Raw genomic sequence first — 27,663 nt, forward strand, 5'->3', positions numbered from 1 at the left:
CTGCAAGTCCAGGGCCCTCCTTGTTCTCACGCAGGGCACCTGGCTTCCCTGAGTGGCCGGAGGTCGTCATGTGGGTCAGCTGACAGGCCGCACACCTGAGGGATGTAGAGGCCTCGGGGAGTGAGGAGGCCAGGGGAGGGGGAGGTGTGCGGAGAGGCAGGGAGGTAGCGGGGGTGGGAAAAAGGTGTGGGGTTATCAGGCGGCGGTGAGGGGGTTACACCAGTTGTCCTTGGGAGAGGGATGAGGGGCCTGGCTGAAAGGGCGGGGCGGGGGGGGGGCGGATGGAGGTGCAGAGGGAGGAGACTCAGCAACCCAGCAGCAGTGGGCTGGCCCTGGGGCAGGGTGGAGGTGAAAGTTCCGTTTTTTCTTATCTCGGGGAGGAGCCAGCTGGCTGGATGCGTCTAGGCGCTGGACCTCAGGGAGCCCGCCACAGACCAGAGGCATCCACGTCAGCCAGAGCTTCTCAGAAATGCAGGGTCTTCGGTGCCCACCCAGACCCTGGGGATCAGAACCCGCGTTTTCTGGAGACTCTCACTGGACTAGAGCTTCCGTGACACCCTACCGCACAGCAGTCTAGGTGGACGGCCGGGTTCTACCCTGGGGGTGACTCTTCCCCCCCACCCCCGCCCGGGGACACTAGGCCCCATCTGGAGACATTTTCAGTTACAACTGCAGTGGGTGGTGTAGAGGTACTCCTGGCATCTAGTGGGTCAGGGCTGGCGGGGGCCCGCTCAACATCCTTTGATGCCCAGGGCAGCCTCACAACAAAGGAAGATCTGCCCCGTAACGCGCCAGGGTGAGGAGTCCTGGACATTCGGAGAGGGTGTCCGGGCTCTGCCGTGAGCCCCCGACTCTCGGCCTAGGTCTCGTCCCTTCCCGTCGCCCTGGGAGGCCCCTTCAAAGCCACACAGAGAGGCCAGATGTCAATGAGTCACTTACAGTTTATTTTTGCCTGAAAGTATTTCACATCTCTGAACACAGCTACGTGACAGTAGTATTAACCATCAGGAAAAGCAACAGTGCGAAGGGAAAAGGTGGCATGTCTCGACTCTTCTTTTTTTTTTTTTCCTTTTAAAATTTTTTTTTTTTTTGCTTCTGCTTCTTCCTGCACCAGAGTGCTGTAAAGTATGGGACCGAAGGGGAGCGAATAAAACCAAACAACAGAAAACAACAACAACAAAAAAAAAACACGAAACGGAACACACTCACACGCACACACGAAATCAAACCTGGCACGGAAAATGAATTAAGACTGAAACCCAATTTCTTTTTTTTTCCTTTTTTAAAAAAATGAGGGCATAGTCGGGGGGTAATAAAGTCTACCTAGCAAAGTATAAAACGACAAAAGCATGGTTTCCATTGAATAAGATTAAATATATATAAAACAATTACATTGACTGGGGGTTAGGTCTGGAGGTGCTGAAGGGGGGCTGTGTTTGTGCTAAACCAACAGAAGAAGGGGCTTGGGGGAGAGGGGACCCCAAGTAAACCATGAGGGCTGTTTTGTACAGTGAGGGCTTGTTTATAAAAGAAACAGAGGTTGGTGTGTCTTTGGGGCAGGTGTGGGGACGGAGGGGGCAGAAGGGGCGTCTGCGCTGCAGTGGTCACATTCGTGGGCGGGGTGGGCAGTCAGGCTGGTGGAGGCGACGTCTCTCTTCTCCCAAGAGACCATGCAGAGAGGCGGGCATGCATGAGGGGACCGCGGGAGGCACAGGACGGCGGGGAGGCCACAGGTCGCAGAGCCTCAGCGGGGATGGGGGCAGCAGAGGCCACCGCAGATGGGAGAGCTCCGGGGGAGGGGGCGGGGCAGCTCTCCTGCGGGGACGGATGGGAGGACAGGTTAGCACCCTCCCCCTCCAAATGTGTAAAAGGGGGCCGAGAGAAAGCTGGGGCCATAGAGGAGCAAGACGACAATGTGGGGACCCCACTTCTCCTCCCCCAGCTGACCTCCACCCTGTGAGGAAACTGGAGACGTCTGGGATCGAAACACACGGTGGCGTGGCGGGCAGAGGGATGGACGGACGGACCGACATGAGAGCGTTAGCATAGAGAATCCATTACGAAAAAGCAATTAATTTTCCAAGGAGGTTCTTTTTTTTTTTTTTTTTCCGTCTGTTTGTTTCCTTTAAAAAAATAACAAGAATACTACCACTACCCTGACAGCTGACTGGTTTGTACAGTACTACACGCCAGGGGCGGCCGGCGGGCGGGCGGGCGGGCGGGTCAAAGACTTCATAAATAAGAAGCAGGTCCCAGACCTGCAATTTGTCAACGTTTCTTAAATAGGCGCATTATTTAAATCTTATGTACAACAAGAATCACTTTGCATAGCAATGGCGAGGACACAGGACGGGTGTGGGTGTGATGACGTGACCACGTGACCGGGTCTTGTCCGATGGCGATGGCGATGGCGGGGCGAGTTCTCCGCAGGGCCTCGGAGGGAGAAAGCATCCTTCCTTGGCCTCCAGGCCCGTCGGGGTTGCGAGACGATGGCATCAGAGTTGACTCTTCCCACATGGCATTGAACACAGAGGCAAAGAAAATCCACAAAGGGTCCCCCCTCCCCAAGCGCCCCCATCCCCACCCTCTCCCCGACCCGCTGCCGCTCCTCTGGTTGCTACAAAGTCCGTTTTAGATCAGGTCAATGTTTCCGATTATGAAGCTAAAAGAATTAGGTGGGGGCTGGGCGTGCTTAACGGACCCCCTCCCCACCCCCTCCCCCCTCCGCCCTCCGCCCCCAGAAAGACTCCCCCGTCTATCTCACAGCCAGGACGCGGGGTGGGACCCCGAGACCCGCTGCTCTACAGCTATTAGTCAAGAGTTGCGTGTCGCAGTTGCAAACTCCTTCCTGCCGAGTGGGAGCTTCACCAGGCTTCCGTGTAGCGGACGTCCACCTCCTTCAGGTTGGGAAGCTTGGCCTGGGGGGAGCAAGAAGGATCCAGTCCCTTCCAGAACCTGGTGGCGCAGAGCTCCATCCCGCCCCCACCCAGCGGCTGGCATTCCCACAATGCCCTCCCCACTTTGTCACCATCGGGGGCTCCCGAGCCCAGAGCTGGGGAACCTCCGGGAGAACCAAGTAGGCGGCACGGGGCTCCACAGAAAGCAGGCGATAGCTGCTGGGGAGCCCACATTCCCACCCCACAGAGGCTTCGGGTCACTGGCTCTGGGGGCAGGAAACCCAGGATGTGCGCCCCCCACCACTGTCACTTGCAGGCCACCTGCCCTTGGGTAGAGCCCTGGCCTCCGGGAGCCGGCTTCCTCATCTGTGGAGGGAATCCGAGTCCAGTCCCTGGCTCACGGGACGGGGCGAGGCAGGGCAAACCCAGAGCACCCGGTCCGAGACAGTGCCTGTGCCCTCAGGGCTGTCAGGAGTCCGGCGGGGAGAATGGAGAGGGATCCGTAAGCTGCCGGTTCCTGGCGGGTGGGTGGAGATCCTTCCCACTCAGGCTCCCCCACGTGGATCTGTGGCCGGACTACAGGATCCCACCTGCTACTCCTCAGAGCGGCTTCCTGCCCCCCATCGCTGCCACCCAGACGCGCTTGTGCTCTGCCTTCTTTTATGAACGGTTGACTTTTTCTTACAAGCCTTTGCTGTACAGAGAGGCTGCTAACTGGTCTCCTGCCTTTGCTTCCCGCCTCCCCAGCTTCCTGGGCACTGGCCTGCCCGGCAGACTCACTTTAACCACTCCTTTCTGTGTAGGCTCTCCCGCCCCAATGAACCGAGCTGGCGGTCCCCTCCCTGCTGGCCCCTGAGCCCCGTCCTGCTGCAGTCTGCTGCACATGTCTGTCTGCCCGGACTGAGCTCCCTCCTGGGCAGGGGTGAGCCCACCGCACCTCGGCGTCCCTGTCCCCAGCGCAAGCCTGCCACACAGAAGGCGTCTGGAGGCTTGGCCAGTGAATGGGCCCCAGGCTACAGGTCTGGCTGAGCTGGAGGGGAAGCTGAGGGGGGGAGGCCCTGCTGGAGGTGGGCTTCCAGGGCGCCCAGGATCTGGCGCGCTCCTGGCCCGGCCCTTCCTTCCCAGGGCTCTGCGGCTGAGCCCACTCCTCTGGGCCCAGGATGAGGGGGCGGCAGGAGCCTGCTGAAGGCCCAGCCCCTCCAGCCCTGACGAGACATGTGTTTCTACAAACAAAATGTGCCCACCTTCCACCACCCAGATCCTCTTTCCTTGATTTTAAGTTGCCAACCTAGCCCAGCCTGCGGGTCCTGGGTCTCACCTGTGTGACTGCACCAGCCCTGCAAACCTTCTCCATGCTGCTACCCCTTGCTTGTACTCGCCCTCAAAAATCCTGCTTTCCGCGTAACAACCAGAACGAGCTTGTAAAAGCAGAACTCACTACCCTGCTTAGAGCCTCTGAGAGCCTCCTGAACCTGGATGAGATCCAGAGTCCTTCCGTGGCCTGCGAGGCCTTATCCGGTCTGGCTCCAGTCTCTTCTCTCACTTTCTAGTCACGCTGGCTACAAAGTCGGTTCGTACCAACCCTTTCTGCCTCAGGACCTTTGCACTTGCAAAGGAAGGACGGAAGGAAGGAGGGAAGAAAAGTATTACCTTCAGGTCTTCGTAGGTGTCCGCCGACAGCTTGGTGCTGTTCATGTTTAAGCTGCAGAGACTCTTCATAGCTGTCCAGGGACAGACAGACAGACACAGTCATTAGGTCAGTGGGACCCCACAAGGGGCAGTTGCAGGTACAGGATGGAAAAGCTGGGGGCGGACTGAGTTGCTGAGGCCTCTGGTTCGGAGACGGGGTCGGGGAGGTGGGGTTTCAGAGGCACAGCCCGGGACCACTACGTACAGAAGGTCTATTTCAGGCAGGAGCTGATCTGAATTGGGCCCACGTTCTCCCCCTGCCCTCTGAGCCTCTCTCCCTTCTGGTCCCCCTCTGTCATGTCCCTCCACTGCCTGTACCCCAAATGTCCCCAGAACTTGCCTGCCGCACTACAGACAGTGGACCCCGCTGTGACTCTAAACCACATCCTCTCTGCCCTCCATTAGCCCGTCACCCGCCCCCAGCCACTCCTGAGCCACCCGGAACGTGCCGACAACCTTGCAGGAGTCATGCCCACTGCCCAGCATGCCTCCCCCTCGGTCAATTCCTACGTATGTGTCTTTCACCCCCAGATCCAGTCACCTCCCTGGGAAGCCTTCCTGGATTCCTCCCAGCTGAGGCCCAGGGCCTCTCATCTAAACCAATGGACCTGGAAATGGGAAATGCAGATTCCCAGGCTCGACATCAACCAAGATTTGAGTTTAGTAGATTGGGGTCAGGGTACAGAAATCGACAGCTCTAGGTGCCTCGAGTATTTTGGGGCTCCTTCTACTAGGGCGGTGCTTTTCAAACTTTAGTGTGCGTTGAGAATTGCCCGGCACTATGTCACAGTGCAGTTTCTGAGTCAGCAGGTCTGGGGCAGGGCCCGAGAATTTGCATTTCTAACCAACTCCCGGGTGAAGGCTGTGGCTGGGGCTGCAGCTGCTGTGGCGGGTCAGGGGAGCACGATCGCCCTCAGGGGCTGGGACAGCGTCGGGAGGGCACAGGCTGGGCCTCACTCATTCTTCTTTTTTCCTCTAGAGCATCAGCTCCACGAGGGCAGGGATACTTCTGCCTGGCATGGGGGAGGTGCTCCGGGAGCACACAGCACGGTGCGTGAATGGAGGAGGGGATGAAGGGATGGATGGAGGGACTCACAGCTGAGGGCCAGCAGGCCGGCGTCGGTGACGGGTGTCTCGCACAGGTTCAGCACCTGCAGCATCGTGAGGTGTTCCGACAGGAGCCGCAGGCCGGCGTCTCCAAACTGTGGGGCAGAGACCTGCTCAGCCTGGACACTGACGCTGGCCTCCCCGGGCACCCGGGGCGACGACCCCGAGGCAGGGGCAGCGGCGGAGCAAGGAGACAGGACAAAGCCCAGGCCTGAGGCCCATGGCCTCCACGCCTCAGGGCCTGGGCCGCTCTCGCTTCTCTCCAGAGACTCCAGTGCCCTGACCCGGTTCAAATCCAGCTTCTGCCAGTGCCGTGGACCAGACAAGGGCCCCCCCCCCCCCGGAGTCGGTGTTGCCGTCTGTCAAGGGTGGCTTTGAACTCAGTGACTCGTGGCTACTAGCGGGAGCCGAGGTGGCCCTTCCCCGGGTGGGACAGTGGGACAGCAGGGCAGCTGGGAACGCCCGGGGTCTCTTCTGCGAGATGAAGGTGTCGGCAGGGCCCGCACCTCACAGTGGAGTGGAGGCCACACGTGCTGGTACGTGTTTAACAGCCCAGTCGGTACTAAGCACGGGCAGCGGGCACCGTGCGCTGTGGTCATTACAAGGAGGAGACCCACCAGCCGCCTGCACACCCCCTGGGCAGGGGTGTGAGACCTGTGTCACGTGTCAGCTGTGCCGGGCACGCCCCTGCTCTGGGCCTTGGCGACTCCAACTGTGGGACGGGCCCCTGGGCTTCACGAGGGGCTGAACCTTCTCTGGCCTGGGACCCTCTGGGGGACGTGGGCGCTGTGCCGTGGAGGGGGCGTGGTGATGAAGCGACTGGCCCCGTGGGTTCTGGGCAGAAAGCCAGCCATGGAGGAGGGTGCAGGGCAGGCCTGGGGCAGGGGTGCACGGTGGGCACGGAGGGGGCACAGGGGGCAGGGGCAGGGCGGGCCACATGTACCTGAGTGGACCACAGGTTCAGCTGCTTGAGAGAAGGCAGTTTGATGAGGTGCTCAGCGCAGGCACTGGTTACGTTGGTGAAGGCCAAACTGAGGTTCTCCAGGTTTCCAAAGGAGCCAGAGCTCAGCAAACGAGCCAAGTCAGCATCCTGCAGACGGGACGGGCAGGCGGGGTCTCAGGAGGCCTGGGGCTGCCAGCAGCTCCCCGAGGCCCTCAGCCTCCCCTCCCCAGCCCCACAGAAAGCTGTGGCGGGGAGGAGAGCATGGTCCAGTGGGTTGGGACAAAACGGGGTGTCAGGGAGGGCGCGGCTGCCTCCACGTCTCCGTGGTGGCAGCTGCCTAGCTGGAGAAAGCCTTCGGAGCTGTGACCCACAGCCTGAGTCACCAGTGGGGTGTTCCGAGGCCACATCCCTCCCACAGGCGTGTGCACGTGTGTCCGACCATCTCACTTTCCCAGGCGGGAGCTTGCGCCCACTTCCCACCTGCAAACACTGAGGCCCTTTCAAGGAGTATGTGAGCACTAGACTCTGAGGTCGTTGAGGGTCCCTTCCATCTTTGTGATAGAATCCTTGAGTTTTAGCTGCCAACTGGCTGCCCTGGATTAAGGCTAATCTCCCAGCTAGGTGGGGCCACGTGCTAAACCTGGACAACGGTATACAAGCAGATGTGTCCGCAGAACTTCCAGGAAGGTCTTTAAAGGGAAGGGGCGTGTTCCTCTTTGCCTCTTCCTCCTGGCTTGAATGGAGATAAGATGGCTGGAGCCTGAGCAGCCAGTTTGGACTATGAGGTGGAAGCTATGTGCCAAGGACAGTGGGGCAGCAGGATAGAAGGAACTAAGATCCCTGAAGACCTTGTAAAATGGGGAAGGAGGCACCAGCCCGATAGGCTTCTTGTCATAAGATAAAATGAACTATGAGCACAATTTATCTGGTACGTGAATCCTCAATGTATATGAGCTATTATCGTCATCATTATGAATAACTGGTCACATAGTAACATTAATATCAACAGTAACCTTTATCATAATGTTTGGTTTCCTGCAACCCACTTCCCTCCTAGGGAGGGAAGTACCATAGGGTCCCTGTTCACCTCCTCCCATCACCTCCAGCAGACACTGTCTGCTGTTCCCCACCGGGGAGGATAACCCGCTTCTTCCCTCCCAGCCCTGCAGGAGAATGAAACCAACTCACTGTGGACTTGGAGGGCAGTGTTAGCCTGGTGGGCCCGCCTTTCCTTTGCTGCAACAGAAGTCAGACTGGTTACGACCCACTTTTCCCTGAGCCCTCACCTGGTACCCGCACCTCCAGTAACACCTCTCATGGCACTGTTTGTATTCCTTGGGAGTGGCGGGCAACATGGTGGTCTTTGTCTCAGGGGCAGACCCCGAGGCCAGGTCTGAGGGCAGGTGGTGTATCAGAGAGGCGACCCCAAGAAACCCCAGCAGGGGAGCGGGGAACTGAGACCACAAGGCCCCTAAAGGAAGAGGCTGTGATCACCCCAGCTACCCCTGGGCCTCGGGGAAATGGTGGCGAAGTCACATCCCACAGAGAGACCCCACTTCTCCTGTCAGTCACTGGTTGAGAGCTGCTGCAGGAGACCACGGGGTGTGAATTTTCCACCACTTCTGTCCTGCTGTGCCCGTGGACAGAGAAGGCCCTTTGGCCAGGAGGTACGGGTGCTGGCGTTCGGAAATCAAGCCCCGTGCCCTGAAATGAAGGGCCTGAGGGAAGTGGGCGAGGGAGGGAGGGAGGGAGGGAGGGAGGGAGGAGGGGCACAGACAGCCACTGCCAGGCTTGGCTCGGAGGGTGACACAGGATGTGGCTGTGAGCGGGCCCATATGGGCTGTTTGACCTTGGGCCACAGACTCAGCCTCTCTGAACATCTGGAAAGTGGCGGGTGGCAATCTCGACCTCTCTGGGTCTGGAGGAGGAGTCAGTGCGGTGGAGGCCGGCACAGGTGCCACGGACCCTGGGCTCTGCCCTGCTCACTGCAGCCACGCTCTCGCTGCTGGGCAGGGGAGCCCCGGAGCCGGGCCGGGCAGCCGGGCGTGGACTCACCAGCTCCTTCAGCTCCCGCTGCCGGTCGCACAGCTGCTCATACATGCGCTTCCCCACGCCCGTGCTCTCCAGGGTCGAGATGATCTGCAGCTGCGTGTCGTTGTTGTCGATGATGTTGTATTCCAGCATCAAGCACAGGATCTGCCAAGAGCCGGGAGGCGAGTTACCGCCAGCCCGAGGCTCTGGGCGGGGCTGGTCCTCGAAGGCGCGGAGGCCTGAACCCTCAGCCTGTCCCAAGAGCCCCTCACGCCTCGGGAGGCGGCCAAGCTCGGCACACCCATGCGTTCCCAGGTCTTGTTCTCTCCCCGCTCTCCGCACTTCCCGCTGTGCGATGCCGGGGGGGATCGCCTGCCCCGGTGCCCCCTCTGTGTAACGGGAACATTAGTGCACACACACTCAGCGCGTGGGAGCTCCTGGTTAACGCTTGTGGGCACCATGCACGCCGGGCCCCTATGGCCTGGTAGAGCCCGAAAGACAGGACACCTCTTTCTATCCCTTGCTTTTCCACGGAAAGCTCTGGGAGTCAAACTCTTTGATGCTCTCCCTGCTGAGAGGTGAAGTCTAATTCCCATCCCCTTGACTATGGGCCTGGCCTCGGTGACTCACTTCTATTTTTTTTTTTTTTTTCCGGCACGCGGGCCTCCCACTGCTGTGGCCTCTCCTGCTGCGAAGCACAGGATCTGGACGCGCAGGCTCAGTGGCCATGGCTCACGGGCCCAGCCGCTCCGCGGCATGTCGGATCCTCCCAGACCGGGGCACAAACCCACGTCCCCTGCATCGGCAGGCGGACTCCCAACCACTGCGCCACCAGGGAAGCCCTCACTTCTTTTTTTTTTTTTTTTTTTAATTAATTAATTTATTTATTTGACTGCACTGGGTCTTAGTTGTGGCACGCTAATCTTTAGTTGCGGCATGCGTGTGGGATCTTGTTCCCTGACCATGGATTGAACCCATGCCCCCTGCATTGGGAGCGTGGAGTCTTAACCACTGGACCGCCAGGGAAGTCCCGGGGACCGACTTCTCATGGCCAGAAAGTGGCAGAAGTGATGCTGCCTGACTTCTGAGGTTGAGTCAGGAAAAGAGATATAGCTTCTGCCAGGTCTCTTTGGACAGTGGCTGTGGAAGCCCCAGGCTTCTGGGGACTTTGGGGGAGACAGAGGTGACATGAGTGCCCGGGGCTGGTGTGTGCTCCTCGGTGAGTGGGACGGCTATGACCAAGGCTGCTCTGTGGACGGCGGCCTGGCAGCCCCAGCTGCTCCAGCCTCTGCTGGTCGAGTCCCCTCAGGCCAGTGCCAGACACGTGAGGGAAGCAGCCTTGGGAGGACCTAGCCCACCCCCATCTGACTGCGACCCCGTGAGACACTCAGAGTGAGAAGTGGTCAGCTGAGCCCAGTCATCCCAGGAGCAAATAAATGAGTCATCCCAGGAGCAAATAAGACCCAGGAGCAAATAAATGAGCATTACTGTTTGAAGCCCCCATTTGGGGGTGGTCTGTTCTGCAGCAACAGACAAATGGAACAGAAACCTGCCCAATCGATCCCTTGGACCCACGTGGATCAAAAAGTGAAATTAAAATGAAATTAGCAGACGATTTGATGAAGGTCTCCAGCTCCCGCTAAGCTCAGGAGGGCTGGGGCTGTGCCTGCCTCATCTGCTGCCGTGTCCCCAGCTCTTGTAATAACTCGGGGCTCCTAGAAGCTCCTAGAAGGTGCTCCATCAACAAGGATGAAGTCCTGGGAGAGTTGGCAACCTTACCAGGGACTCGGACCAGCTCCTTACCTCCACCATGGTCTGGTTCCCCCTCAGCGCCAGGAGCATGCAGGGTCCCAGCTTGTTTTCTGCCAGGGAGAGCAGGAATTTTTTGGTCTTGTAACAGGAGCCCATGAGGATGTGCACCTGTGAGGAGAGATGGGCCAGGTGAAGGGCAGTGACCGCGTGGGCTGTGGCCCGTAGTGCCTGCCTTCTACGTGCTACAAGGATTGTGAGACCAAAAGACACTGATCAGACACACCCCACACCCAGTCCGGACACTGCATCCGCAACGATCACCAGACTCTCCCCAGGGGATTCAAAGGACCCACCCCCCCCCCCACCCCTGACACCGGCTCCCATGTGGATGAACCTCGAGGACACTGTGCTGCGTGACGTAAGCCACTCACAGAAGGACATATCCTGTAGGGTCCCACTCATGGGAGGGACCTAGGGTCAGACTACAGAGACAGAAAGGAGAAGCGGGGGTGGGGTGGGGTGTCGGGGCTGGGGGAGGGCGTGGGGAGCTAGTGTTTACAGCGGGGACAGTTTCAGTTTGGGAAGATGAAGGTTTGGAGCTGGATGGTGGTGGTGACTGCAGAACACTGTCGGTGCACGTGTAGCTACAGAAATGTACACTTAAAAATGGTTCAGGTGGGCAGAAATGAACACAACATTGTAAATCAACTATACTTCGATAAAAATATTTTAAAAAATGGTTAAGGTGGTAAGATTTATGTTACATATGTTTTACCTCCGCTCCGTACACACACACAAAAGCCCCCTGTCCCGTCCCCCTCGGGACTCTGCTGACATCTGGCCCTCTGGGTCTTGGCACTGTCAAAGCTGGCAGAAACGTCTCGGCAGCCCCTGCTCAGGGTGCACAGGCCCACCCCTCACACGCAGGGTAGGGAACAGTACGGAGCCCCGTCTCCCCTTCCCAAGCCCCCTGTGAGTCCCAAAGGTATTCTGAGTGATCGCCTGCCCCAGAAACCCAAGAACTGGCAAATTCTGCTCCATCTTGGGTTATCCGCAGGGCGGCCATTAAGAAAAGTGTGTTTCTTTCTGGTGCATCTGGAGATGGGTGCCCAAGGGCAAGGGTCCCCAACCAACAGCTGGGAGGCCCACACACCTGGTGTGCTCTCCCCCTGACTTCACGTTAGAGCAAATGCCCTTCTGCGGTTGGAAACGGCAGCCTAATCAAGGGGACCTCATCCGTGCCATGCGTCTCCATGGAAACGACGCATCACCATCCAGGGGCTGCCTGCTTCCTTCCCCACGTATATTCTTTTCTGCTCCATCACCAACAACTCTGGCATACAAATGCAATCTCTCAGGCTGGGGAGCTGCCAGCTCCCTGACTTCTCTCTCTCACAGTCCCCGCACCAAGGGGCGGGGGGGACCACGGGGCGTTGCCATGGTGAAGCTGTGACATCAGAGCAGAGAAGCCTGTGAGAGGTGGTGCAGACAGGCAAGGCCAGCATTTTCAGGACACACAGGGCACTCGAAGGGGACACGTCAGGCAGCAGGCGAGGAGTGGAGAGCAAGTGCGTAAGGAAAGGAACCTAAAAATAAGCCCCTTTCCAGAGAGGATCCAGAGGCAGTGCTGGGGTCTGTCGTCACTGCGCACACACTGCCAAGTTCACTGCGGAGAGCGCTAGGAGCTGCTCAGCCCACTGAACCGGCTGCCCAGTAGGGATGAGAATAACCACACCCGTCACTTCTGCGCACTCACTGTGCGCTAGGCCCTGGCCCGGTGCCTCGCATATATTATCGCAGGCAATCGCCATGGTAACCCCGAGACGCCAGGACTACGCTCCCCGTTTCACAGATGAGGAAACCGAAGCCCCGAGAGGCAAGTTACTGATCCGAGGTCATTAGGCTAGCGTGTAGCAGGGCTGCAACCTTAGCCACGGCTGGCCTAGGCTTGCGCCTTCCTCAAGCTCTGGAGCATGAGTGACTGTGGAACGGAGCTGGTTTCGTCAGCAAGCGGGCTAGGTGAGGTTGCCGGCTGCCTAGAGGAGCATCTGCCCTGGGGAAGGGGCATCTGTGCCTCCTTTCACAAGATGGACACTCTCTGCTACTGGAAGAAGGGCCGGCTCTGGACAGCGTGGGCCTGGCCGAGGGAGGAACCTGGAGGCCGGAGGCCTGTGTGACCTCGGGCAAGCCACTGCACCTCTCTGTGCCCGTTTGCACACAGAGGTAGTTAAGGGATGGGGCTGCCGTGAAGATGAAGAAAGATCGTGCATGTGAGGTGTCGGTCACAGTGCACAAGGAAAGTATCAGGAGTCACCAAGGATGCGGTTATTGGTCTGGGGATCTCAGATGCCTCATCTCCAAGGTGGGCCGGTCATCCTGACCTTGGCGATACGGGGCAAGGATCAGACAAGCTGGCGGATGGATCTGCAGCGCCTTCTAGGATACCTGTGCCCATTACGCGCTCAGTCCCTTGAACAAAGCAACGCGCTGCAGTGAACCCCATGAGCTTGGGCAGTTAACACCTGTAACGTCTGGAAGATGGGGTAATAGGAAGTGTCCCTCCTCACGCTGCTGGGGGAGCCTCTGGCTCGGGGCCTGCTCAGGTAAGAGATGAGGAAGTGACACCTGTGGCCGGCGTCACCATCACCATCTTCATCACCGGCATCCTTTCAGCCTGGAAATTCCAGGGCTGGCCCCAGCGGGCACGGGGCGGCTCTCTCACTGGTCAGGGGAGGGGAAGCCAGTGTGCCCGCCCGGGGCTCCGGCCACTCCCACCCCTGCCCCTCACGTACCATACTGGCGAACAGCTCCCCGTCGTCGTCGCAGGCCACCCCTCCGGGGCTGTAGAGCTGAAACCAGCCGTCCTTGCCGGCTCGCACGCTCAGCAGGCACGAGTGGACCTGCCGCAGGGGGAGAGCGCTTGGTCAGCCCCTGCAGATCCATGACGACGGTGGCCCACGATCCACACACGCCAATGGCAAACGCCCAGACAAGTCCCACGGTTAAGGAACTGGTTTAACTTAGTTTAGCCCAGACCCGCCCAGCCTTCTACTAAATTCCACGGAAGGCCTTTTGGGAAAAACTCTGATATCCATAAACAGGGGCACTCCAGCTCCTCAGGATGGAGGGCCGGGTCCTGGCTTGTCTAGCTGCCCTGAATAAAGCACGTCTGTGGCCAAGCTGGGGTAGAGAGGCGCAAAGGGACCTCTGTGCCGCTCTCTCCTGCACCTTGGATGGGGGCATTTTTTTCTCTTTTCTCTGTCTGGGTGTCTGTCCCCCTCTCTGTGTCTCCAATTCCTCTCTCTCTGCTCTCCTTTCTCTCTGAACCTCTGCCCCACTCCCTCACTTTTGGGGCGTTTGCCCCTCTACCTCTGGGGGTCTGCCTGCTTCCCTACTTCACCCTCATGGGTGCTGTCCCCAGGCTTTGCCTCTGTGCCGCCGATGTCTCTCTCTCTCTCTCTGGGACCCTGACATTCTCTCCTTAGGAGAAAGGGTCTCTGTCCAGAGTCGGGGGCAATTTCAGTGCTGCCCGAAGCACAGCTCTCTCTGCGGCTCTCAGCTTCCTCCCCAGGGCTCCACGTGTCTGTGTGTGGGTGGCGTGTGTGCAAACACGTGTACACATGTGGGAGGAATTCCACATCCACCCCGGCCCCGCTGTAATTGCAGGGAGAGAGTGAAGGACGAGCTCCTGCCAAGAGTCACTTACTCACAGATATTCAGTTGATCACAACCCACACACAAGTAAACAGAAAGCAGGGGCGGCAGGGCTCTGACTTTCCCCTCTGAGTTGGAAGACTATCGGACGCTAACTTAGCTATACCTTAAAGAAACAAGGAAGCAAGAGTATGAAACTCTGTTCAACAGATACAGCAGAGAATCTATAAGAAAACAACTGTGGCTCCATCTGGGAGGGAGAAGGTGGGAAGGGAGACGAGTGAGGGGAAGAGAAGCAGGAGAGGAAATCAGAGCAGGAGGCGGGCGGAAGCGGGAGGCACGGCTGGCAAGAGGGGCCTGCTGGGGGGCCGTGTCCTCAGCAGCCTCCCGGGTGTTACCCGGGCTGGGAAGTTTCCCTCCTGGCACTTGGCACTGCCGCTCCGCTCTGGGATGCAGCTGGCACCACTTTTATTCATCAACTTCAAAGTCGGTGTCTGAAATGAAGCCTCACTTTCCAGGGGAATTCTGAGACTCTGCCTTCACGCACGGCGAGGGATGGCTCAGGGTTAAGAAGAACGGAGACCATCGCTGGTACCCAGACGTTTAAAAGCTCCCTGTCTATGGCTTCTGCCTGAGGATCGCTTTTGGAGTCAGGTGTAGAATCATGGTGTTTTAGAACTAGATCCTTCTAGATCCTTCTCGAACCAGGCTTTATAGTGTGGCCTCTTAGAATATACTCTGGCTCCACCGAGAAGAACTCCCTCCCTCATCCTCCAGCTCCGCCAGGGGTGCATCGTGTCCACCTCTGTCCCCGCCTGGGAACCAGACCCCTCGTGCCCCAGACTGCGTGTGCACAGAGAAGGGGCCTGAGCACCTCAGGGCAGCCCCCGCCTGGCCCGCTGTGCACGCTGCAGGGCTCGCCCCTTCTGGAGCCTAACTACCCCTGGGTGAGGGTGGGGCCTCGGCCCATGTACCAGCTGTGTGATCTCGGGCATGTAACCCCCGTTTTCTCAACTCTAAAAGGAGGGTGATTCCCATGTAAAATGGGGATGATGGTAGCACCTAGTCACAGGGTTGTCGTGAGGATTAAATGAGAGAACGCATGTGCCTGACACAGCGTGAGCACCCAGCGAAGGCTGCTGCTGTCATTACAGCGATGCAATGGGAGAACGGCTGGGGTGGGTTCCCAGCCCACTCTGAGTCCTTGTTCACACACAGGGGCTCTGGGAGGGAAGGCTGCTGCCCTCTCCCTGAAGCCCAGCTGTTGGAGGGGCAGAGTGGCCCCTCGGGGAGGCCCTAGGCCACCATGCCCGGGAAATAAAACCTGGCTCAGATCCCAGCTCAGACATCTTCCCTGGCCCGCTGATACTCAGAACGGCAGGACCAGAGAGGATGAGCCGTATCTCAGAGCTGGTTAGGAGCCCGGGTGCCAGCCTGGCCCTAAATCATGGCCCGTGCCCTAAGGAGAAACAGCCGGTGGGAAACACCTCTGGGGAGCCTCAGTTTACAGTAAAACACTGACATCACGGGCCAGGCTTGGACACTTGGGTTGGGGGCTGTGTTTATGCACAAGGCAAAGGAGCCTTTGTAAACTGTTAAGGATGCCCGCGGGGGACAAGGGGGCCCTGACAGAGCCACATGCGCCCTGCTGCAGCCTGGACCGTGTGCCTGCGAGCGAGAGGGAGGCCTCACCTCTTGTCGTGGGTCTTCGGCGAACCTCTGAATCACGTACTTCAGTTCCCTGAAAGAGACGGGGTAGGGGCAGAGTCATGCGCAGGGTCCTGGCTGGGGTGGGCCAGGATGGGGGGCTGAGGACAGAGCTGGGGAGGGGCGGGGCACCGGCTGAGCTGGCGGGATCAGGAGACGCCTGGACGGGCCTGGACACGCGTCTCCGGGAGAACTTCTGGGAGGAGCCATCCTTGCCTCCCAGAAGGCACGTGACGAGGACAGGCCGGAAGGAGGGCTGGCTGCTGGGGGACGCCCGCAGGACAGAGGACACTCGTCCGGGAAGAAGGTAACAAGGGCGTTGCCCAAATACTCACTTGGTGAACTTCTCGTGTGCGAGAGCTCTGCAACGGAAACAAAGGGAAAACCGCAGTGAGCAGGGCGTTCGCAACAGCACAGTGACCCAGGGTCCTTCCTCTGGGGGCGGCAGGCTTTCTGCCGGATTCCAAGAATGAAGGGGAAGTTGAGCATGAAACACCGACATCGTGTCCCCACTTGACATGACATGGAGCAGAGGAACGGGAATGGGCTGAGCTCCCCGGGCCCCTGCTTACTTGAAAAGGAGGGTAATTCTAATGTAAAATGGGGATGACGGTAGCACCTAGTCATGAGCACCAGCCTTCAGAGTAAGCAGAAGCGGCGCTCCGGGGGGTGCACGTGAGCACGTCTGCACGTGGGCGCCAGGGACCCAGGTGTGCTTGTGAACTGTTCCACCACTAAGGCGCGGCTGCGCTAATTACCACCACTCATCCGAGTGGCAACCGGGGACCCTTCTCAGGGCCAGTCGCCTCATGGGCCCACCGTCAGGTGTATCCCCGCAGCTGTGGGAACAGCGACTGCAGCCGATGACGCCACTGCTCTCGGGAGTCGGATTTCTCCAGTCTCAAATCCTGGGGGGCTCCAGGGACCAGCCGGGCCCGGCAAATGGCGTAATTACTGAGTGTAATGGCCCCTCAGAGAGCCGCATTTCATAAACACAGAGCTCCTCCGGAGAGAGCCCGGGGCTACCTCCTGGGGCCCGGCTTCTTCACAGCTATCAAAACAGGCCTGCAGGCATTTTAGGGCCTGGTGATTTAGACAAAGCCTTCTCCTCAGGCCATTATCCACCAGAGAGTTTTCTCCCTATTTTCCCGCGATAAATTCAATACTGGGATAAGGGCCGGAGAGACGGAAGGGTCCGTTCCTGGCCCAGCTCACTGTGGGGCGTGAGCTAAGCCTCGTAATGGGGGTACGAAGGGAGCTTTCAGCATGTGGCCGCGCATATGCCGCGCAGCACGCAAAGCCATTCTGGAGTTTTACTCTGGCCCTCGGGAGACGGGAGAGGCAGGTTTTCCTACGCCCATCTGACGCACAATAAACACCGCTGACGTGACCGCATGGGGGCTGGTACGGAGGGCTTTTGTACTCTTAGGTCAGTGAAGCCATCTAGCCATGCAAGCACGTGATTTCCCCATTTTCGGGGGTGGGAGTGAGCCTCCTCGGGGTCCCACAGCTGAGGACCAACACCTCCATCTCCATCTCCCGCTGTCGTCTGTGGTGTCCCCCGGTGCGTCCCGTGACCTGATCGGTCCCCCTGCTAAGGCCGGGGTGGCCGACGGAGGTTGTCCTTTCAGGGCCGGAGGGTGCTGGGGACGTGTGTGGGACTTACTCTTTGGGGAATGGAATGGGCTGAAGCAAGCTGGCCAGAGACGGTCTCCAGTCATCATAGTCAGACCTGGAACGAGAGGGGCCGACGGTCAGGGCTGGTCTAGACGAGGGGCGGTTAATGGTGTGTTATCACACAGGGTCAAAGATGGGGCGAGAGTCTGGCGACCTCGGCTCCCAGGGGCCCCGAGGGACAAGCAGCTGGTGTCTGCAGCGTGGTCGCGAGGCCTGTAAGCCTCTCTGGAGACTTCCCCCGTGGCCGCCGAAGGGCTAGTCACCCAGCTCCCCGGATTCCTCCTCCTTGCCACCACACCCAGGTTCCCAGACCCTCGTTCCTTCTATCTTCCAGAGCACGGAGGGCTGTCATGGGCTGAAACGTATCCCCCTCAGATTCGTACGCTGAAGTCCTAACCCCAGGACCCGAGCCCAGGAAGAGGTGACAGGTAAAACGAGGTCATTGGGGTGGGTCCTAACCCAACCGGACTGGTGTCCTCGTAAGTGGAGATCAGGACACAGACACACACACAGGGATGACCACCTGTGAGCCGAGCAGAGAGGGCCTCAGACACAACCAACACTACCCACACCCTGATTCCACAGTTCCAGCCTCCAGAACGGTGAGAAAATACACTTCTGTTGTTTAAGCCCCTTGGTCCGCGCTGGAACCTGGCCTAAGCAGAGGACGGCCCCGGACCCCAGACCTAATTTGTGGTCCTGTGGGCCCGGGGCTCCCTGATGTATAGAATTCGCTGTTGTTTGTTTTGCTTTGTTTTGTTGGCACTGCCGTGCGGCTTGTGCGATCTTAGTTCCCCAGCCAGGGATCGAACCTGTGCCCCCTGCGGTGGAAGCGTGGAGTCCTAACCACGGGACCACCAGGGAAGTCCCAGAATTCGCTGTTTTTCAACCTTCTTTTCATTCAGTTGGACCCCTCTGCCCCCCGCCGCCCCAAGGAGCTTTTTCAACATTTTCCTTAATTGCTCTCTAAGTACACTATATCTGTATGTCTGTCTCTACTTCATTCCAAAAAAGAGGAAGATCTTCTCACCCCCCAGAACAAATAATTCGCCCTCACCAACAATGCACAGTTTAGATAACCCCGGCGTAGGAACTGTTCCCACCCCTCCTTCCTCCAAATAAAATGATGATAAAGTGGCAGCCTTCAGAATCCAGCTCACACCCTGGAGTGTTCCGAGGAAAGCCTCCGGACACACCGAAAAGAATTCCCAGAAAAGCCTGTGGCCTGAGATAAGTTCTGACAGTGTTGCCAGCTGAGGGTTACTAAGCACTGACCAGGCCAGGCAGTGGGCACAGCCCGGCTCACTTAGTCCTCAGAACAGGCACTTGAGGACAAGAGTATCGCACCTGCCCTACAGGTGAGAAAGCGAGGCCCCTCGTGCCTCCTGAGTTCAAGCAGCTAGGACGCTCAGAGCAAGGATTCACAGCCAGGTCCTCGGACTCCAGTGCCCGAGGCTGGGTGTGTGCTTTATGCTGCCCAAGGGTGGATGGGCACAGGGAGCCCAGATCAGGACGTGGAGACAGACCCCTTTCGACCTCATACCTGCGGTCAGTGATTTTTACAGCTGGCTTGTCTTCCCTCTAAACCCCTTCCCTCTTTCCCTCCCACCTGTCACTGACTGACTTATGGTTTCCAGAAAAATCTAAAAGCAATAGGAGCAAACACTGTAGACAGCACCTGTCTCGAGCCAGGGGCCCTTCCAGGCACACACATGGATCAGCCCCTGTGTTCCTCCCAGAGACCTGGTGAGCTGGATGCACCCGCCATCCCCATTCTACAGCCAAGGAAACTGAGTCTCGGTGAAGACAGGCACTGGCCCAAGGCCACACAGTCGGTAAGAGCTGGGGGTTTGACCCCAGCAGCCTGGCTCCCGTGTCTGTGCTCCTGCCCACTGAACAACACATCTCGTGGCCCCTGTTTCCACCTGCAGAGGCAGGCCCTGTTCCCTTTCTCAAAAGGGGCACATACTCATTTTTCTTTTGCTTTAAAAAAATATGTTCAATGTAGAAATGCCATTAAATACAGGAATCTCTACGGAGTGTTTAAATCACCCATAATCAGAGTGGGTGTCAGAGGAGCTGTGGCCGCGCCCGGTGTGTAGGCACCTGCTGGGCTCCCGGACAGACACAGCCCCGACCATGGCTCACTCCGGAGGAAGGGGAGGTGATCAATGAACAGCGTTGTGTCACCGGGTCCAGGTGCTAAGCTCGGTGGGAGGTTGGGGCAGGGGTCTAGGTGAAAGTGTCTCCCCAGCCTGGAGCTCGGCCTCCTGAAGGCTCTGTCATGGCAGCTCACGCAGGACCAGGGGGAGGACGCAGGGGTGAAGGAAGAGGCAGAGGCAGACGGACTTCCTTCCTGGCCTGGGCCCTGCCCAGCTCCAAGTTTGCAGCTGGCCCCTGGACTTACTCCAAATGTCCGGTCTGACCATTTTAGCGTACATGGTGGGTGTGTTGGGCAGAGACTGGGAAGCTAGGAGCCCGGGGCCTGGCCAGGCCCAAGGGATGGGCGTGGGATCCCTGTGGCCAGCAGAGCGCCTGTCAGGAGCATCCTGAGAGCAGTGCTGGCCTCAGGGCTGGCAGGCCAGGCTGACCTGGGGTGGAAGGGAGAGCTGCAGGCCGGGCTGTGAGAGGCCTGAGCCCACCTGCAGGAAGGACAGGAGAGCCAGGCCTTCCTGGGCTCAGGGAGGAAGGGGAGAGTGAACCAGGTGCCTTAAGCAACCCGAGGGCCTCTGATGGGCCTCAGGTGTCAAGCAGCACACATTTAATCCTATAACCCCCATTTACAGATGAGAAATGGAGGCCCAGAGAGGTCAGGACACCTGCTGAAGATCACAGAGCTCATGAGGGGAGAAGCTGGACTTGAACGAGGCTCCGTGAGCAAGAAATCCAGCCCTCTGGCCTCGGGCTGCTCTCCACGAGCGGTTTAGAGCCTACATGGCTGAGGACTTCCATTCTCTTGCTTGGGAGGGGAGCGGGGGCGGCGGGGGTGGTGGTGGTGGTGGTGCGCATAGGTAACACCAGAGACAAGCTGGGCCGGTGAGGGGTGGACGTGGGAAATGAGGGCAGAGTGGTTCCGGGGATTTGGGGCGGCCGCCTTGGCCCGGCAGAGACAATGCACACTTGGTAGAATTGTAACCCAGCTTGACAGGTGCTGTTAGACCAGAGCTCGGAGCTGTCCCGTGGACAAGGTGCTTCCTCCAAGCAGACCCTTTCCCCGATTTCACGGAATCTTCTGCATGGCATGGGGAGAACACACCAGCCTGAGGGCACGGGGGGCCAAGCAAGCCTCCGAGAAGCCGAAGCCCCCAGCACACGGGTCTGGGACGGGCAGGCCTGGCCCTGACGGCTGTGTGCCGCAGCGCCCAACCTGAACCCTGGCTCTGTCACGGCCACAGCCTGGAGAATGCCGTGTGTGGCTCCCTGGGGTGGGGCACTGGTGGGGTCCTCAAAGGGGCCCCTGGGGGTGAGCTAGGCACAGCGAGGCCTGGGAGACCAAGGGGAGGTCCATGGCCTTTCTAGAAGACCATGAGCGAGGCACCTAATGCAGCCCAGGGCGCCAGGAGGGTGTGTCAGGGACACAGCTCATTCTGCTTTGTTCCTGCCATCACACGCACAAGTATCTGCTCCCTCCAAAGGCAACTAGCTGGCCCAGGGATTAAAATCCAAGGTGAGAAGTGAGTGGCCTTTATCTCTGAAGCTGGGGACCTGGGCAAACCCCCCTTCTCTGCCTCGTCATCCCACCAGGGACCTTCCAGGGCTGTAGGCAGATCCACTGGCCTCAAATGCTCTAGGGAGTGTCCGGGTTCTACAGAGTGGCCACAAGCCCCAGGAATCTGCATCTGAAATTTTCCAAACTGTTCAGTCCATCTATACGCATACATACACTACACACACACACACACACACACACACGTATTTCTGCTGCTCTGCAGACCTCATCTAAAACCCTCACCGGAAGCCCAAGCACGGAGATGCTGACCGTGGGGATGGGGGTACCTGTCCTTGCCGCAAGCCTGCAGGGTGCCAGGTGGTGTGGCGAACGCGTGGCACACACGAATTCACTGAATTCTCGAGGCACCCCTGAGAGCCAGCACGCACTGACAGGCGTCCCTATCCTTATTTCACAACTGGGAAACCGAGGCCCAGAGAGGCGGACTCATTGTCTGAAATCATATGATCAGTTGAACGGTGGGGGGTAAGATTGGACCCCAGTCTGGCTGACATTCAACCAAGGAGGTGAGGTGGTCCTTCCACCCCCGCCCCCGGGCACCCAGCTCCCGCCCCCGAGTCCCACTGGGAAGACAGCGGCTGGCAGACGGTGAGCTGACCTGGAGGAACGGCTGGCAGCGGTGGTGTCTGGGGCCTGAGGACCCGCGTGAGGGCAGAGATGCTGACTGGGCTCCAGTCCACCCCACCCCAGAGCCTCATCAGACTCCCCAGCCACACCCACGGGCTTCATCCTGGCCGCGCGGTCGCCTGCAACCTCCTTCTCCATCTCTCCGCCTGTTGGAGGCTATTCCAGCCACTCCTTGTCCGCCAGGGTCTCCAAGCCCCCAGACAGTCCCCCTTCCCTGCACTGAACTCCGGGCGTTTCCGCTCAGCAAAGCTGCGCTATCTGGCTGTGCCAGTCCTTCACGGAGCAGGGAGGTCCTGGGCGATGTCCCCGGCGCCTGCCTTCTACATTCTAGTCACTATCGTGCTTCCCGGTCACGAGGACAATCCCAAGTCCATCTGCATTTTCCCTGAAGGCCCCGAGGGGTGAGGCGTCTTCCAGCTGACCTCCAGCCCAACGAGGCCTCTTTTAAAATCCATGTGTTTGCAAAAGTAACAAGTAGCCAGATTCGAGCTGATGAGAAAACAGTGGATGTGCCCATCTCCCAGCTCTCCCTCACGATGGCGGCTCTTTTCTCTTCCTGGACGGAAGGGCATCCCTTTGCCTGTGGCCACACGTGTGCCAGGAGATTCCTACGCTCCATCCCACCGGGCAGGCAATGTCGCTGCTTTCAGAACTTGGTGCTACTCAGATTCAGAGGGAATGAGAGCAGGGGGCGTTGGGTCCCCAGCATTCAGCACAGAACCTGGCCCACCTGGGTGTGCTGTAAGTGTTTGGTGAAAGAATGCATAAATAAGTGGGTAAACAAAAGTGTGAACCACACACACGTGCCCAGGAGGTTAAGAGCTGGAATCCGAACAACTATAGGCCAAACGTGCTCTGTCCAGCTCCCAAAGTCCACATTCTTTCCATCGTACCACCCAGCTTGGGCCTCACAGGGTGATGATCTCAGAGTCAGCCTTGACCTGTGCTGGGAATAGTTTTCCTTTTCTGAGTCTCCAGGGAACGTTTTGCAGTTTACGTTACTTTCCAATGGTGTTAAATTCTAACTATTTGAGGGCCCTCTGATGGGAACACAACTAATCAGGGCCCCTGTCCACTCTCTCGGGATGGAGTGGTGCCCGCCTGTTCCTGTGGATGCGGTCTGCCAGGCTGGGCCCAGGCTCTAAGCATGGCTTCTTTGGCCCCCACAATGCACTGATAGGACCCCTCAATTCCACATTAGAGCCTCTGTCCTTCCATTCTTTACACACTACTCTCAACTGGGGAGCCGTCCTACTGAAAACAGCAGTCCACTCTCACCAAGTCCTAAATTCTCCCAATAGCCCCTCTGAGGAAGACACCCATTTTAGAGATGAGAAAACTCAGGCCCAGAGAAGCCAAGAACACTGCCTGCAGTTACACAGCAGACTAAGTCCTATGGCCGCATTTCCTCAATTCTCAGATGCACGCTTCCTGCAAACTGAGTCTGCACTGAATGCCACATTCGTGGGTTTTTTTCTTTTTTTTTCCCCTCTCAAAGTGCTGTTATTAAATCGATGATGTGTCTTACTCCCAATGGTACCTTAAAATAGAGGAAACACAGTTGTAGTCAGAAAGTGTAGTAACTCCCATCTGCCCAGTGTCCATGACTGCAAGATACCTGCTCTGTGCTGGGGCCCGAAGCCATGCCCTCTGATGGCTGGGGGCAGCTCGACTCAGAGAGGGTGGGTAACCAGTGCAAGGTCACAAGCTAACACTGACACCCCTGGGCCCTGAACCCGGCAGTCTGGCTCTGAATCTGTGCTTTTTCCAACGTATCATGCTTTGGAGCACTTTGAGCTGCTGGGGTTTTGCGGGTTTGACACATGTGAGGCCCTCCAGTGGGCCAGTGAGTCAAGCAGGCAAGCAGGGTTAGAAAAGGAAAGCTGCTAGGGAAAGAAGTGATCAGGCCCACATCGCGCTCTGCGCTCCCCCAAGGTGAAAAAGGCTTCTGGACGTACAAACCCTGCTTCGTGGAGATCTCCGGGTGGGGCGGGACGTGCTACCCTGAGCAGTGGTCAGGAACGCCGCCCAGCGCCCAGCAGGCAGCCTCTGACGGGCCCCCTGACCCCCACCCATGACCTGGCAGCTGGGCAATGCGGGCAGGCAGGAGGTCTGGAAGCAGATCAGGAAGAACAGAGTCCTCATTCATGAGCATGTTTATGAAGAAGGAAAAAAAATGTGTGTCAACTGCATGATGAAACTCAAATCCTTAGTGCTTAATGAGAAGAATGAGTCAGGGCCCGAACTGGCAGAAGGTCTGGGAGTTCCAGGTGTCTGCGGAAAACAGCCGGAGTCAGGGGCCGCAGGAGGAGAGCCGGGCCCGGCCAGATGAGAAGGAGATGTGGGCCGCGGCTGGCCGGTCCCTCAGAGGGCTGGCCGCCACCCTGGGAGAAAGCGGGGACTCCTCCAGCCTTAAAGAGACTGAGACGTGTTCTCGGAGATGCTCTCTGAGCAGAATTTTGAATCCGCTTCGGGTGGGGATATCGCTAATCGCGGTCGTGCCCTCAGCTGGCCTTGGCTGCCGGAACCAAGGGAGGCCTCCCCTTCTCCTCTCCGGGGCCAACGCAAGGGCAGAGGAAGAGTTTGGGGATGCTGCAACCAGAGTCACCTCCAATCGCGAGAAGCCACTGCGTAACGTGTACGCCTGTGTGTGCACACACGTGCTCACCTCCACAGACACCACAGGCCTCGCTTTTAGAGCGTGAACAGGGGCACCCCTAGGCAGCTCTCATTCACCAGCTCACCAGGCAACCGGCAGGTAGCCTCCACCCTCCGGACCACGAGCACACTCCAGGCAGCACCCCGTTCATGAGAGCAGAACGAACGCCGCAGAGACGAGCAACAACGACGCAGGGACTCAGTGTGACCCCGGCAACACTGACGAGCCCCAGGAGGCAGGCCCCCCCAGATCGAGGGGCCCTGGTGCCCTGACATTAGATAAGCGCCGGGCATCGGTCAGACGCGACCATGCCGTCATGCCCCCAACCCCTCGGAAAAGCCCACGTGCCACCACCCGCTGCGCCGGGCAATGCCCAGCCCTGCAAGTGGCGCCAAGTCCTGTTCTGAAGGACAGAGCTGGTGGGAGCAAGTGGGGGAGGCGTCTGCTGGGTTCTCCCGGCCCGGCTGGTCCACAGAACTGCAGAGCTCAGCGCGGGGCGGAAGGGAGTGGACAGCAAGGCCCCCCCAGGCGCACATAGTCCGAGACGGGTCTGGGGTGTGAATGGTGGAACTGGAAAGACCCTTGGGGGTCAAAGACTAAGACCCCCTCCATTCTAGAGTCACACAACTGAGGCTCGGGGAGGGGCAGGCACAGTCCAAAGCACCCAGCTCAGAAGCACCACTCAGAGCAGACTGGTCTCCGGCTCCTGCTTGGAACTCCTCCCACCAGCCAGGCGCGTGGAGCCTGATCCGCATGCCATGCTCCCTCCCCCGCCCGGCGGATGAGGCTGCATGGGGACAGCTGCTGGAACCCGATGGCCAGTACGCACCACATACGCGAAGCGTACATGGATCGTGTGACACAGAAACACACCCACATGCTGGCTCATGGGCATATCTGCACACATACACAGAGAACACACACACTCCAGCTCTTGTGCACGAATGCTCATACCCACGTGTTGCACTCAGAGCCACTCATGCACAGAAGCAGCACAAGCACCCGGACACACCTACACGTGTGCACGTACACTCACAGGCAGTCGAAACACACATACTGCCCCTATAGAGAAATCCACATCCCTCCCATATCCAACTCCTATATGTAGACACACAGACACACACAACACACAGAAACTCGGGCAATCACCCACATGCTGTTATGCCCTCATACATCCAAAGCCACTTATACTCACACAAGGACAATTGCAGATTCAGAACGAGCCCACACCCTACACAACACGCAGAGGTGTCCACACACGCAAGACATACTCGGGCCCCGAGCGCTGAAGCACATCCTGGCAGGCGTACACACTCACACATTCTCAAACTCATGGACACAGGTGTAGACGTCATGCTTGTGCCTGTACCCTACACGTGTCCAGATCCTCGAGCATGCACGTACACACACAGCCCTGCACGCACACACCCCGAAACAAGTGCCCTCACACCCTACCTCTGCATCCTGTGCACCCGCACTCAGCACGCCCACCCTTGCACGCCTCCAGCCAGCGGCAAGCCCCCTCCCCAACCCGAGGGCACCAGGCAGGCCGGGGGACACTCACAGCAGCTTGAGGATCTCCACATAGCAGCCGAGCGTGCGGTCGGCCTGGGGGCCCAGCTCGATGCTCATGGTGCTGCAGGCGGGGCTGACCATGAGGCAGTCGATGAGGTTGGGCTCGCTGTCGTTGCCCACGCTGGCCGTCAGCGCCGGCTTGGCAGTGCTGGCGGGCTCCACCTCCACGTGGATCTCGCTGGAGGCCACGACCACCGACTTGAGCCGCGCCTCGGACAGCGTGGCTTCCTGAGACACCAGGTCCGGGCTGGGGTGCAGAAGGCGCAGAGGTAAGGTGGGCTTCCGGTCGCAGGGCTGCTGGCAGCCGTTCCGGATCTCCTTCAGGCTGGGGGAATTGTCGCGGCTGGGGGAGAGGTGGAGAGGGGCGTGAGTGCGGGCCCTGGGGGCGGGTCACAGAAGCCGTGAGCTGCCATCTAGTGGCTGCTTCCAAGCGCCAGGCTGCACGCGGCTGTGTCCCCGGAACCCCACAGCGGTGCGATGAGCTGGTGCTACTGTATCCCTCCCCACCAGCGAGGAGACAGGCTCCCTCAAGGCCTCCAGACAGGGAGAGGTGGGGATGGCATCCAAACCGGGCTGCCTGTCATCGAGGCACGTGCTGTAGTCCCAGCACATAGCAGGCAGTCGACACGTTTGTGGAACGAGTAAGTGATGTTAACCTCTACACAAGACCCATAAGGCCCCTGGTGTTCACCTCCACCAAGATGCCTTCCCTGGCCACCTTCCGGACACACCTATGAGACCTACTAGCGATTTTGCTTCTAGTTGCTTCCTGTGGTCTAACTGTCCCCCTCCCCCTAATATCCTCGGGGCAAGGCCCAGGCCCCACCTCTGCGGCCCCATCCCTGCTGGGTGAGAAAGCTCAGCTTCTGCCCTCCACCTGGGAACACCCTTCAAAGGGATCCCAAACCCCAGATGCTAGTCCCCTGGAGTCTGCACGTCCCTCCTGTCTGTAGCACCCCACCGCTCTGGGCTAACCCCCCACCCCGCCCCTTGCAGCATCTCCACCGCCTAGAGGAACAATGCTTGTGCAGGGGGTTAACAGGTGTTAGCTGAGGAAAGTGCGCTATGGCATCATTGAGGTCACATGTGTTTGGGAAATGCTGGGCCTCTTTATAGCAGGACTTGTCAGAGCTCTGAGTCTGGGTAAAGCGCCTCCTCACTGGGTGCTTCCAAACATTACGGGGAGACGCGCGTCAGGACAAAGGTAACTCCAGCAACGGGCTTCCTTTGTTGGTGCCCCTGGTCTGGCACGGTGCTAAGTGCTATCACGCAGACCACACAGACATTTTCAGATATCTCTGAACGGTAGGTATTACCATCTCCACATTATAGGTGAGGAAAGATGCTACCAGAGGTCAAATGACTACCCTGATGACACGGCTCGTAAGTGGAGAGGACTTGGATTTGAAACCAGGTCTCTGACTGCATGTCCAAGATGCTGCATGATCCCATGCAGGTCCTCCTCCCCCATAAAGTCCTCCCTGATTTCTTCCACCCGCCGCTCTCACCCTTCCTGCCCCTGTGCCAGAACCTTCCACCCATGGCTGGACACCAGTGTCCCTTGAGGCACTTCTAAACATCCTCATGTCCCAGTAGGTCGGAATCTCTAGGGTGG

The 27,663-nt window shown here is 58.6% G+C and overlaps 1 protein-coding gene across 2 annotated transcripts in view; it reads right to left on the reverse strand.

Moving 5' to 3' along the window:
- Positions 1–2,759: 2,759 nt before the first annotated feature.
- The window catches only part of CMIP (c-Maf inducing protein), a 234,427-nt gene continuing 209,523 nt past the window's right edge, over positions 2,760–27,663 (reverse strand). For both annotated transcript variants that reach the window (XM_079908012.1, XM_079908013.1), the window contains 12 exons: positions 26,038–26,391; positions 17,447–17,512; positions 16,116–16,142; positions 15,766–15,814; positions 13,212–13,319; positions 10,471–10,587; positions 8,692–8,832; positions 7,825–7,872; positions 6,637–6,783; positions 5,683–5,788; positions 4,548–4,618; positions 2,760–2,918 (listed from right to left, as the gene is read on the reverse strand). In XM_079908012.1, coding sequence (XP_079764138.1) covers positions 2,865–2,918; positions 4,548–4,618; positions 5,683–5,788; positions 6,637–6,783; positions 7,825–7,872; positions 8,692–8,832; positions 10,471–10,587; positions 13,212–13,319; positions 15,766–15,814; positions 16,116–16,142; positions 17,447–17,512; positions 26,038–26,391 — 1,288 coding nt within the window. In that variant the 3' untranslated portion in view covers positions 2,760–2,864. The remainder of the gene's footprint in view (positions 2,919–4,547; positions 4,619–5,682; positions 5,789–6,636; positions 6,784–7,824; positions 7,873–8,691; positions 8,833–10,470; positions 10,588–13,211; positions 13,320–15,765; positions 15,815–16,115; positions 16,143–17,446; positions 17,513–26,037; positions 26,392–27,663) is intronic.

This window comes from Stenella coeruleoalba, assembly GCF_951394435.1.
Source record: "Stenella coeruleoalba genome assembly, chromosome: 20".
Taxonomy (NCBI): Eukaryota; Metazoa; Chordata; class Mammalia; order Artiodactyla; family Delphinidae; genus Stenella; species Stenella coeruleoalba.